This window comes from Balaenoptera physalus (genome assembly GCF_965194825.1).
Source record: "Balaenoptera physalus genome assembly, chromosome: 1".
NCBI classification, from domain to species: domain Eukaryota; kingdom Metazoa; phylum Chordata; class Mammalia; order Artiodactyla; family Balaenopteridae; genus Balaenoptera; species Balaenoptera physalus.
In genome coordinates, this window is record NC_138882.1 from 160,536,180 (window position 1) to 160,548,447 (window position 12,268).

The 12,268-nt window shown below is 47.4% G+C and overlaps 1 protein-coding gene and 1 long non-coding RNA gene across 6 annotated transcripts in view; one reads left to right on the forward strand and one right to left on the reverse strand.

Annotated features, from left to right (window-relative positions):
- Positions 1 to 12,268, forward strand: part of LOC309658057 — a 271,553-nt gene that overhangs the window by 76,271 nt on the left and 183,014 nt on the right. The gene's annotated exons all lie outside the window — the stretch shown is intronic.
- Positions 1 to 12,268, reverse strand: part of KDM4A (lysine demethylase 4A) — a 41,265-nt gene that overhangs the window by 26,966 nt on the left and 2,031 nt on the right. For 2 of the 5 annotated variants that reach the window (XM_082455022.1, XM_082455023.1), the window contains exons 2-10: positions 11,326 to 11,502; positions 10,527 to 10,702; positions 8,011 to 8,125; positions 6,271 to 6,464; positions 4,147 to 4,196; positions 3,317 to 3,420; positions 2,774 to 2,911; positions 1,811 to 2,061; positions 466 to 665 (exon numbers count right to left, since the gene is read on the reverse strand). In XM_082455022.1, coding sequence (XP_082311148.1) covers positions 466 to 665; positions 1,811 to 2,061; positions 2,774 to 2,911; positions 3,317 to 3,420; positions 4,147 to 4,196; positions 6,271 to 6,464; positions 8,011 to 8,125; positions 10,527 to 10,702; positions 11,326 to 11,463 — 1,366 coding nt within the window. In that variant the 5' untranslated portion in view covers positions 11,464 to 11,502. Of the gene's footprint in view, positions 1 to 465; positions 666 to 1,810; positions 2,062 to 2,123; positions 2,440 to 2,773; positions 2,912 to 3,316; positions 3,421 to 4,146; positions 4,197 to 6,270; positions 6,465 to 8,010; positions 8,126 to 10,526; positions 10,703 to 11,325; positions 11,503 to 12,268 lie in introns of those variants that run through there. The other 3 variants (XM_082455024.1, XM_082455026.1, XM_082455025.1) reach the window with 3 other exon arrangements.

Sequence of the window (12,268 nt, forward strand, 5' to 3'; positions counted from 1 at the left end):
CTCAGGCGGTAGGCAGTACCCCCATCGTCTCATCCCATTTCTCAGGTCGCTCCTGTGACACACCTGTCTCCCACCCTTCCCACTCCTTGTTCAAATCACAGGAAATCACTGCCAGCTCCCCAAAGAGCTCATGCTTGTGCACGTCTCCGGGCCTGGGCCCCTGCTCCTCCTATCAGGGAAGCCCCTTCTATGACGTCCCCAGTCTGTCTGCCTGGAAAATCGCTGCTTACTCCGTAAGAGTTAATTCACGGGCACTTCACCAGGCAGAGGGTGGGCGGGGGCCTTTCCTCCACGTTCCTCAGCCGCCCTGGGTGACCCCAACCACAGCGCTTCCCACACTCCAATCACACCATCCGCTCACAGACCCACCTCCCCTTTGTCACATCTGCGACCCTGCACTGATGTGGCGTCCCACACAGAAAAGAATGATCAGGGCTGTGGGGAAAAATACCATAACCAACTCACCTGGGAAGGTGAGACCGTCCTCAACTTGGCGCACGGAGCTGTGGGTGGGCCTCACAGGAGCAAGGGCGGCCTGGCACTCTGCCATATCGTACTGTCCAGAGCCCAGCTCCTCCCTGGGGAAGAGCTCGCTCTGACTCACCTCCTGTGGGATTTCAAGACAAACTCGGTGCCTCTTTGTCCCGATACGGTGCTTGGCCAGGCTGCAAGGAGGAGGGCAAACTTTTTAAGAGCCCCAGGATACATCTGCTTACACAAACACCTCCCCACACAACCCAAAATCAACGGCCAGGGCCTGCTTCACACTTTGGTGCCACCTGAGACCAGGGACCCCACCTCCCTGAGCCTGTTCCATCAAGTGCAAATAGGGATGTCACCACCCCCTTCACAGGTTTGACATGAGGCTTAAGAAAAGGTGTGCTGAGCACCTGCCAGAGCACCTGGTGTATAGCAGGTCCCCGATAAATGTTCCTCCTTTCTTCCCCACACAGCCCAGGAGAAACGCTCCTGAGGACAGATGCTCCGGCTCCGACACCGAGGACCCTGGCCCCTGCCCTTGCGCGTCTCATTTCCTTCACTACTCTCTCCTTTTCAAAAAGCCCTCAAGTGGGGACTTCCCTGGTGGTGCAGTGGTTAAGAATCCGCTTACCAATGCAGGAGACACAGGTTTGAGCCCTGGTCCGGGAAGATCCCACACGCCGCGGAGCAACTAAGCCCGTGTGCCACAACTACTGAGCCTACGCTCTAGAGCCCCGCGAGCCACAACTACTGAGCCCGTACTCTAGAGCCGGCGAGCCACAACTACTGAGCCCTAGAGCCCGCGAGCCACAACTGCTGAGCCCACGTGCCACAACTACTGAAGCCCGTACACCTAAAGCCCGTGCTCCGCAACAAGAGAAGCCACTGCAGTGAGAAGCCCGCGCACCGCAACGAAGAGTAGCCCCCGCTCGCCACAACTAGAGAAAGCCCGCGCACAGCAACAAAGACCCAACGCAGTCAAAAATAAAAAATAATAATAATAAATTAATAAATAAATAAATTTATTTTTTAAAAAGCCCTCAAATGGCAATGAGAAAACTGGCTTCTCTGGCTCAGAGGGAGCCATGCCCTCGCACGCACGTGAGCCTTGCTCCAGCAGACTACGCCCCATGTAGAGGTGCTACCACCCTTGGGTGGCAGCCATGAGGAAGCGCCTGAACACCTCACTGAGGATTCTGGGGCCTGTACCAAGAAAAACATTCCCTCAGCTGTGCTCAAACACCCCACTCAGAAGCAGCCTCTCGGCAGGCTACAGGGGCTGCCAGACACGCCTCCCTCAGGCAGCTGGGCCCGAGGGCTGCAGGGTTACCTCCTCTTCAGGTCACCCTCCTCTCCATCCTCAACCCCCTCCATGTCGTCCTCCTCCGGGCACTCCTCCTCGTTCCGGGCTCTCGGGGCCAGTTCACTCTCCTTGAGAAACTCGGCCGCTTCTGGCGTGGGCAGAGTGTGGTCGATGACAGTGCTGTCCTTCCCAGCTTTCCAGAGTTTGTACCTTTCTGGCTGGAACTTCCTCACAAACACATCCATGGAGATCTTCACCATGTCCTTTCTGCAGGAGCACTGTCGCAAGGTGCCAGAGGAGCTCCAGGTGAGGCACTTTCCCTGCTCCTCCCCCGACCCCCTCCTCCCATCTCCTCCCTCCAAATGGGAAAAGACACAAGACGGATTAAGGCTGAACTGTTTGGGTTCACAGGCTGAGGACATAACGTCCTTGCAGAGCCTTCACACATGAAAGGAAGCAGGGAAAAAAGGGTGGAGGACACATGGCACTGGGGCGAGTCAACCTGGGCGCTAACTAGGGCGCATGGAGAACGGTTAGAGATGAGGCTCAGCGTTAGACCCTGGATGGTCAATGTCCACCTTCCCTCTGCTGTCTATCCAAGCCAGGAGCACAGGAGCGAGTCTACTCCCAGCCAAACGTCCAGCCCTGCTGCTTCCCTAATGTAAAAGGAAGCCCTTAAGATTTCTCCTAGACAGAGAAATCCCAGAGTGGCTAAAGCAAGAAATAGCACAGTGTGTAGGTGTAGTTTTAATGCTCAATGGACTCAAGCATGGAAACCTCATTTTATACAACTCAAATCTGAACAAATCTTTTAAAATTCTTTGTGAATACAAGATGCTGGCACTTTTGCACATTCCCCGCCACTCTGCTTCTGAATTCCAGCAGCTCAAAGAAATGTTCTAATCACCAGCCAGTGTATCTAAGAAGGTTGGCTGGCTCAACCAGTCATTTTTAGACACAGTTATTGTGGAGGAAACCCAGCGGACTTACCAGCACAGCTTGTTTGCCATACTCGATCCACCGCCGGGTAGCAAAATTAGTGGACTCAGCACAGTTGAAGCCATGGTTAAAGCCGGCATGGTACCCGTAAGGGAAAGTGATCATAAATTCTCCAGCTTCCTGAGTCACCTGAACAAGGGCAAACGGGAAGCAGCTGCAGCAAACGGCAGGCGTCTAGAGACCTGGAAAGTTGTGTTCCAGCTCTGCCACAACTGAGCTTAGTGGCCAGGGATGGGTCACAAAACCACCGGGGACTTGGTGTCTTCTGTGACATGCAAAGCCTCTACACATCAGACACCATGACTGTAATTAATGACTCCTCCAGATGACACTGTTCAAGGGGGCTTGACCCTCCTCTGGCACCAGGAAGGGGTAGCCCACTTTTAATGCTTCGAGATCAAAGGATGATACAGATTAGCCCTGGCCCACACCTGGTACAGAGAATCAAGTAGAATAAAGCTCCTCTGTGAAACACACGCCAGAAAGGGTGGTTTCCGTGTAAGCCAAGGGCTGCTGTGTGCAAAATCCACTCACCTTGTCAAAGGGAATTCCGTATTTCTTCAGCATTAAAGGAGAAATCAAGGTCATCTTATGGCGGAGAAAAGCCTCACAGCTTTGAGCACTGCCCGGGAAAAAGCCTGTTTAATTGAAAACGGGCACAGTTAATACACAGCCCCACACTGGCTCTGTAACCCTGGAGTCACCTCACACCGTGCATCTCATCTACATGATAAGGAAGATGAATCACCAATGTGACCTCCACGGATTCTTCTAGCTTCAGGTCAATCCTAAGGTTCTACAACGAACCTCTGGGCTGTCTCCCGTGTAGGCTGTTACATGGGTGATTAATCAAATCCTGTTTGGGGGATTGCCCCAGGTGCCTCTGTTCTCACAAAGACCTTTGAACAATTTAGAGCCTTTCTCCATTCACTGGGATACTCAATCTTTTGTTAGTAACACAACTACAGCACACACGACCCAAGCTCTTGTGAAACAGGCTCTGTAGAGGTTCAAATCTATTAGAGTCCACTTAAAAGAACCAAAGCATAAAATTCAATTTTGACTTGATGATTTGGGTTTTTGGCAAAAGAACCAGACCCAATATGACCAATACACTATCCCTGGTCAAATAAACCCATGCATGATAAAATTGAGGCAAACACAGTCTAAGACTTAGTAAGTCCCTTCCCAAGACAAAGCGGGAAAAGGCTCTGATTTTAGTCGCTCTGATATGTAACCGATCTGGCAGTCTGGCTCACTCCCCACACGTGGGCCTGAGAAAGGACCACAGCAAGTGGACACCTCAGAGCAATGAGCGCAGCTCACAGGCAGGTCTGACCCAGCAAGCGGAGCGGACCCCGTACCTTTGGCCAGGCGCTCCAGCCGCTTTCCGTGCTCAGGCGGGACGGAGTACCTGCAAGCACACAGAAGCACCGACCGCTGAGCAGAGGGGCTCGTCCCCTCTTTCAGAACAGCTTGAAATATCAGACTTTTCAACTTCCCAACCACGAGAACTAGATAGGGATCTGGAGAAATGAAGTATTAGACTGTTTGGGCAGAGGAGGGCAGAGCACACGCAGAAGTGTGAGCGATTTTATCTTTTATATTCATTCATTTAACAAAACATTTATTGAATATTTACCATGAACCAGGATTTATGGTACACACTCAGTGTTGCTCTCCTTTATAATGTTGTTCATGCAATAAAAGTTTAAAAAAAAAAAAAAAAAAGGAGGAGGATGGCATTTATGTGCTCCTGGCAGAGCCTGAAGGGCCTAAGTGGGATGAGATAGAGGGAGGAAGATGGGAAACGAGGTGACAATGGATCAGGTACCGGAGACCTGGCCCCTATGTGCTGAACCCATTTCCCTTTGTCTCCACAACCGTGTACTGATTATCCAGTAACCACTCACTCCTCCACCACTGTGGGTATCTAGACACCATAGGAATTGCCCTTCATTAAAAAACGAACAGAAAAAATAAAAAACACATAGAAGACTATTTAAAACTTTTGCACAACTGTTAAGCTTTATATTCGGGAACTTACAGTGAGTCTGACTTACCCTTACAATGCATTCTAAAGATGATTCCACAACAAAACCTTCCCATCCCAAATAGCTTTCTTATGCAACAAAACAGATGAGGAGCTGAGGAAAATGTCTGTCACCTAAAGGACTCTGTGATCCATCAGGCAAACTTGCACAGAAGTCTCTAAAGGAACCACTTCAAATGACCTAAAGAGTGTATATAGCAACTAGAAAACCTCTTGACCCGAGAACAGAAAGTCCAATTTCAGGGAACTTCAGAGTAAACATGGTGAAGACACAAAAGCTAGAGTCTAGAAGTCTAGCCACCTAAGGAAGGAACTGGGACAGTAGTTAGGGGGTAATCACAGGCTCAAAAGGGTTTTCCCCCTTCCAAGACTGGAAACTGGAAAGCATCTGACAGAAGAAAAGAAAAGCCCTGGGAAAGGATGCGGCTGAAGATACCGGAAAGGAATGGAGACGGATACAGTTTCCACGACTCCCCCTGGCCTGGCCATGGGGTCCCCTCCAGCCTTCTCGCTCCTCCGTCCTCATGCACAGCACGCAAACCACAAGGGACTTCCTTCCTCTGGTTACTCAAGACGCCGTGCTCGCTCTCAAGTGTCTTTGCATGTATTGTTACAACCACCCAGATACCCTTCCCTCAGTCCCCCTTCCGAAGCCACCACCACCCCACCCAGCCACGTCCTCATCTGCGAGCTCTCGGCTCAGCTGTCCCCTCTTCCAGGGGAGCCTTCTCTAGTCCCCATGCTCACACACCTTCCTGTGTGGACCTATTACAACCACTGTTCCCCATCAGAGCTTTTCTCCCACTTTCTCTCTCCTGACCAGTCCCCTATCTGTGTGAGGCTGGGCACCTCATCTGTCTTTTGCTTTGCTGAAGGCAGCAGCTTCGCTAACATGCTGAGATAGATGGGTGGGCGCAGGAAGAAACGAGAGAGCTTTCTTGGATTTCTCCCCAGCCAGACTGTGGCCTCGGTGGAGAGCAGGGAGCAGACACTGCGTGGTCCTGCGTCCCCTCGTGAGTAAAGCATACACTGCTGCTCACCAAATATTTTTTCCATGAGGAAAAGAAAGCTTTCTATCATCTGAAGAAGTGACTCCAGTCTTGGAAGTCTGCCTCTAAGAAATGCCTCAGGCCTGTTCAGAAAAAGAAACCAGACAGCAGTGGGAGAGCCCCCATAGCTCTCGGTCACTCAGGTCCCTTTCTGTTTTCATACTGTGGTACCAAGTGCCCGGGCCCGCTAATGCCTGCTACTCCAAGGGCAGGGAGAGCACCAGAGCTCAAACAGCACCTTACTGCTTGAAAGTCGGAACAAAATGTAACACACCAGTCCCACCCTAAGCCTGCCGAACCAGAATCTGCATTTTGCCTGATTCCAAGGTGTTCCCTGGGCACATGAAAGCTGAGAAGCCCCAGTGCCAAGTGCAGGCCGACTTTACCAGGATTTGGGTTCTCCGAAGTGCAGGTAATTGATGCTGTACAGGTCCATGTCTTCGGTGTGCCAGGCAAAGGATGTCTTCCACATGCCGAAGTACAAGTATGGGGTGTTCACGCCCTCAATGGTAATCCCGCTCTCCTTTTCCACCAAGTCCAGGATTGTTTTCAGCCGGCCAATATTCCACTCATCAACATGCTGCAGAGGAAGTTATACTGAATATAAACTGAGGCTCTGAACCCACCAATCACAGAGCAGGTCACAGGTGAGCTGTCACTCCTAACAAAGATTGGGAATAATGTTGAAACTGCATGGCCCTGAAGACCACAGCACCCCTCACTCGCTGCTCAGAGCTGCCACTGGAACCGACACCATTATACCTCCGAAGGGCAAACACCAGTTGGTGAACAACACTGAATACTAGTACATGAAAGATGAAAAAGGAGGGACAGCCACCTGTTCTAAACCCAAGAAGAGTTTGCACAGAAGCTAAAGAAACTTAGGTCAGGACTTCCCTGGTGGTGCAGTGGTTAAGAATCCGCCTGCCAATGCAGGGGACACAGGTTCGGGCCATGGTCCAGGAAGATCCCACATGCCGCGGAGCAACTAAGCCCGTGCACCACAACTACTGAGCCTGCGCTCTAGAGCCTGCAAGCCACAACTACTGAGCCCACGTGCCACAACTACTGAAGTCCGCGCACCCAGAGACCATGCTCCACAACAAGAGGAGCCACCGCAAAAAGAAGCCCACGCACCGCAACGAAGAGTAGCACCCGCTCGCTGCAACTAGAGAAAGCCCGCGCGCAGCAACAAAGACCCAACGCAGCCAAAAATAAATTAATTTTAAAAAAAAAGAAAAAGAAAGAAACTTACAAGAGGAAAGTACTCTCAAACCATAAAAAATACAAAGCATGGGAATCAACTGTACTAATTTGTGACTTATCTAGCCCTTATTTCCACTGGGCAGTGTCTTCAGTAAAAAGTCTACAATGTTATCCTGAGCTGTAAAGGTCATCGAGGAGACCACTTCCTATAAGTACGTTCTGGATTTATGCCTACAAGCTTCACTTCCCACCACTCAAAAAAGCTGTCATCAACAAAACTGGAATCCACTTTTTAAACGTCTTCCTTCAAATAATTTACAAAAACAATAAATTAATCGGAGTGATAATCCCTAAAACACCCTACAGATTTTTTAATCATCCAAAAAACAGTCCCAAATATTTCTTCCTTGTACCATATCTAAGGCTGTTCTCTATGCCAAAAAGCACTAAATCCTAAGCCAATGCAATTTGTTAAAACAGCTTTTGCTACAGAATCTTGTTTTAGGATTCTGAAAATCTAAATATGTTTCTCTTCTTAAATATATACCCCTTTCATTATATTGGTCAGTGATCTTTTTTCTTCAGAAACCACATTGCCCTCCCCCAACATTTCATTTACTGTGATCCCACCCTTTCTAGAACTCATCAGAGCTACCACCCACGGACTCTTCTAACAGCCCTTACTAAGAACACCATATCATCCAATTCACATGTAGAGTGGGAGAAATAAAATTCAGTCACATGCAAAACTACCCACAATTAATTGAGCACAGCCCATCACCTGGTGGTGGGCCATTCCTTTGTCCAGACACCCATTCAGCAAAACAGCTTTTTGGTGCCCACTACATGCTGGGCAGATGAAAATGGTATTAAATTACAAAATCGCAAAAATGCTGCATAGAGATCCCAGGAAGTCTCACCTTTTCATAGAGAGTGCCATTCACATCTGCACCATAGATTGGGGGATTGAATGTGAGATTTTTCCAGTATTTCCGTTCAAGCTCTTCAAATTCACTATAGCGTGGGGTACAGTACCTTAAAAAAGTTAAAAAAAAAAAAAAAGTGTTAGCCACTTATAAGGGACTAAATACATGAGGCATTATGAACGGCACGAGACACAATCCCCTGTTCCAGGGATAGCAAGACATTTCAAATAAACGAGACATAACCTTGGCCTTCAAGGTTCCAATACAGTACCCAGTAACTCCCTCAACATCCCTTCGTGGGTTCTGGGCCCAAAAAAGGTAACGTACACAAAGATGTAAGCCCATCTTCCTTAAGAAGGATATCCTCCACTCTTTCAAGAGACTCTACTATAACTACACACTGCACCCGCCAGGAGTGGCCTGGCCATACAGGGAGAAAATATGTTTCCAAACTTGTGAGAACCAAGACTGCAAATCCCTATGTATCCACAGACAACCAAAACCCAGCACATGGAGAGCTGAGGCCCTGGAACAGCATTCACTTCCCTGCACTCTAAGGAAGCGTCTCCAAGAGGGCTCACTTCAGTTGTCACTGCTACATTCCCAGCATCCTATGCAGTGTGGCTAACATTCAACAAATAATCACGCCTGAAAACCAAATATTTTAATAAAAATATAAAATACTCCTAAAAACATAAAAATAGGTTTTTGCACATCAAATGCTCCATTTAGCAAAATACATGTGTATACATATGCTCACACACTCAAATACACACACACCCCTATTATATATATATCTCTCTCCCAACATACCATTAAAAATATCTGTACTCTTTAGCTCAATAATCACATACTGAAAACTTACTCCCCAAAAAATCTTTTAAAAATTCAAACCACTTAAAAATTACTACGCAATTTAAAAAGAGTAACGTGTAAACCTAATAGGTATTTGAAACTGCACACTATAACTCAAATGGCCAAAAAACATGATAAGGAGTGGAAGACCAAAATGAAACTGTGTGGAGATAATGAGATGAGTGGGAAAAAAAAAAAATCTTACTTTAAATACTGCCTTACATTTTGATGTTAAACTAATAAATAATAAAGTTTAGAACTCTCAAGTTCCCTTTAAATACAAATAATTCTACTTCCAACTGATCTGCTTTAAAAGTTTAGGTTTCTACCCTACTGGGTTTCCTTAAAGCTGGCTGACCACACAGACAGAAATCAAAGGTAAGAATTGGTTGTATTTCAGATGAAGGGAAAAGACATAGGACCGGCTGATTTAAAAAGAGGTGTCCTGAAAGAAGGTAAGGCCTACCATATGTTAATGAGACAGGAAGAACGGCACAGGGGCCTGAGTGAGGCCAACCCGACGTGAAACAAAGCAAGTGTGCTTGGCACGGCACAGAGCTAGGAAGCAGACATGAAGACGGCACAGCCTGTCATCTGCAGAGCATAGCACACTTCTTCAACAGGCTTTTACACAGATTCTCTCATTAGACAGCAGGTTGACCAGCAATAGAGATGCTTTAAGAGTTAGGCTGCCAATAAAATTGGAAGCCCACATTTAGAACTGTGCTATGTCAAAGGAAAAGAAGGCAGAGCACAGACGGAGAAAGTGCGCGACCTGATGTGAGATGATAAAGCGCTCCAAGTGTGAAGCCTGGCAAGCTGAGGCTCTACTCCGAGCCTCCACGGCAGAGCCGCAAAAACGTCTGGCTGAAACCAAGATATGCGTGGACCAGAAAGGCTCAGGAGAAGAGGCAAGGGGGAGGGAGGAATCCCTTGTGGAGCCACAAAATGAAGAAGTAACAAGGGAAGGGAGAAGATCCAAGCAAGAGGATTAAGAAGGACTAGTCACAGGCCAACAAGGGGAACACACAACTTATTCTCTGTAAATCTGAGGTAACGAGAGCAAAATATTAAAAACAGCAGAGGAAAACAACTGAAAACAGCAGGCCTGAACAAAGATGTTTCCAACAGAGACAAGAACGTACAGATGATGATGGAGTGATAGAAAACACCAACCAGCTTGGTAGTTCACTCACATTTGGTTAATGTCACAAAGGAAATGAGATAGCATCTGTAGGGGTAGTAAGGAGTCTGACATGATTAAAGACAGGAGGACCCAGAAGGAAGAGATTAACTTAAACTACGAAGGCCACTTTTTGATAAGTGGGTGGTATCAATACATCCGGCCAATGCTCCTCTTGAACCAACTCCAAGTTTCCCCTTTGCAACATTGCAAATTATTAGAGTCAGAAAATGATCCTACTTTTGAAGGAAAAACAATGGGATTACTTTATGTAAAAATATATACAAGTTTAGACTGTGACTGTGTACCGCAATGAGGAACGCTTCTATGTAAAGAGCGGACAGAGAGACAGATGCTAGAGGTGAGGAAATTGTTCTTCAGTGGGATGGCAGCAGTCCTGGAGACTGCTTTGCACATGAGATATTAGGTCCCAGATGCTAGGACAGGTGGGAAGGAACGTGTTTTCACTCACTTATCGCTATTGGCTATCTTGCGGAACTCTCGAACAGTCATGGCTTTCTTCTGTATGTTGTACTGAGTAAAGAGGCCAGACTGCCCAGTCACCAGCTGCTGGATCGGGGCAGGAATGACCAGGTCATCAATATCATCATAGGACGCTCGTGGCTTCCACTCCTTTGGAGGAACAACCTGTAGGGAACACAAGAAACAGAGATCAGAAACCTGACAAGCTGGTCAGAGTCCAAGAAGTGTGCAGGCCAACAGCCGATTCTACTAAAAAGTCATGTGGATTTAACCATGCTCACCCAAACACGGCAAGTCACACTGTCATGCTAGCCCTGATCCAGTTCTGCTACCAACTAGCTGCCTAGTTGCAATGATCTAAGGTACGGAATTCTCAGCCTCAGAATCTTATCTGGGCACCAAGACAGGAGGTTGAAGAGTTGATTCTCTCTCAATCTAACAGAAAGTTCACATGGGAAGCCAAATTACTATCAGAGTGCTGGATGAGACTGAAACCGAGAACGAGAGAAGTTGGATTGATGAAAACACCCTTCTCCACCAAGAGATGGAAGCACCACAGCAGCTGGCCCTGGGACACTGCTCTCTTCCTCCCTTTTAAACATTCTAAGCAGCTCTTCTCCAACCTAAAAAGAGATACTTCAGATGTTAACGAAAGGAATTAACTTGTAAATAGGACAGCAAATATTCAACTACCACCAAGCCTGCCTTTCAGTAAAACTCGGTTCTTCCAGCCTTCATTTAGGAAAAATCTTACTGCCACCCTGAGTCCCAAAGGCCCCGTCCCCCACCTTAGCCAGCCCAGCCCGATGAGCTCCTTGGGATTCAATGTAGGCAATATAACGACTGAAGTTCCGGAACTCCTCCATAGTCGGGTAAAAGGTCATTATCCGAGCACTGGGATTCAAGGTTTCAGATTCAGAAGCCATTTTCCCTCCTTTTTGAGGTCACTTTGGTCAGGCAGGAATCTGAAGAAATACATTAAGAACATAAAATTATATAAAATGTGGGCTTCCCTGGCAGCGCAGTGGTTAAGAATCCGCCTGCCGATGCACGGGACACGGGTTCGAGCCCTGGTCTGGGAAGATCCCACATGCCGCGGAGCAACTAAGCCTGTGCGCCAGAACTACTGAGCCTGAGCTCTAGAGTCCGCAAGCCACAGCTACGGAAGCCCCCGTGCCTAGAGCCCGTGCTCTGCAACGAGAAGCCACTGCAATGACAAGCCTGCACACTGCAATGAAGAGTAGCCCCCGCTCACCACAACTAGAGAAAGCCCCGTGCGCAGCAACAATGACCCAACGCAGCCAAAAATAAATATTTTTTAAAATGTTAAAAAAATTGTATAAAATGTAATTAAGATTGAATGCTGGAAATGTCAGTGCTGAAAATAGTAAAAGATGAAGAAATTCTGAAGCAGCAGTAAGACCTCACACCTGGAATCTGCCTCTAGGCAGGTCATTTAAATGAGTAAGACACACTGGGACAGAAAAGGTTCTGCCTAAAGGATTCTAATGTACAAAATTGCCTGTATTTAAACCTCACTTACATGGAGACATTGTTTCAGCTAAAAAAGGGAAACTATAATTATTTGGTTGTTGGTCCCATCTAACAAAGCAGCTGCCCCGCCCATATTTTACCCTTCTCTTTTCAGCTGCTCCCTTATTCACACCTTGCTGTTTCTAAGTATTAAACTTAATATACTACAACCAGATTTTTTTTTTAATAAAAATCAAT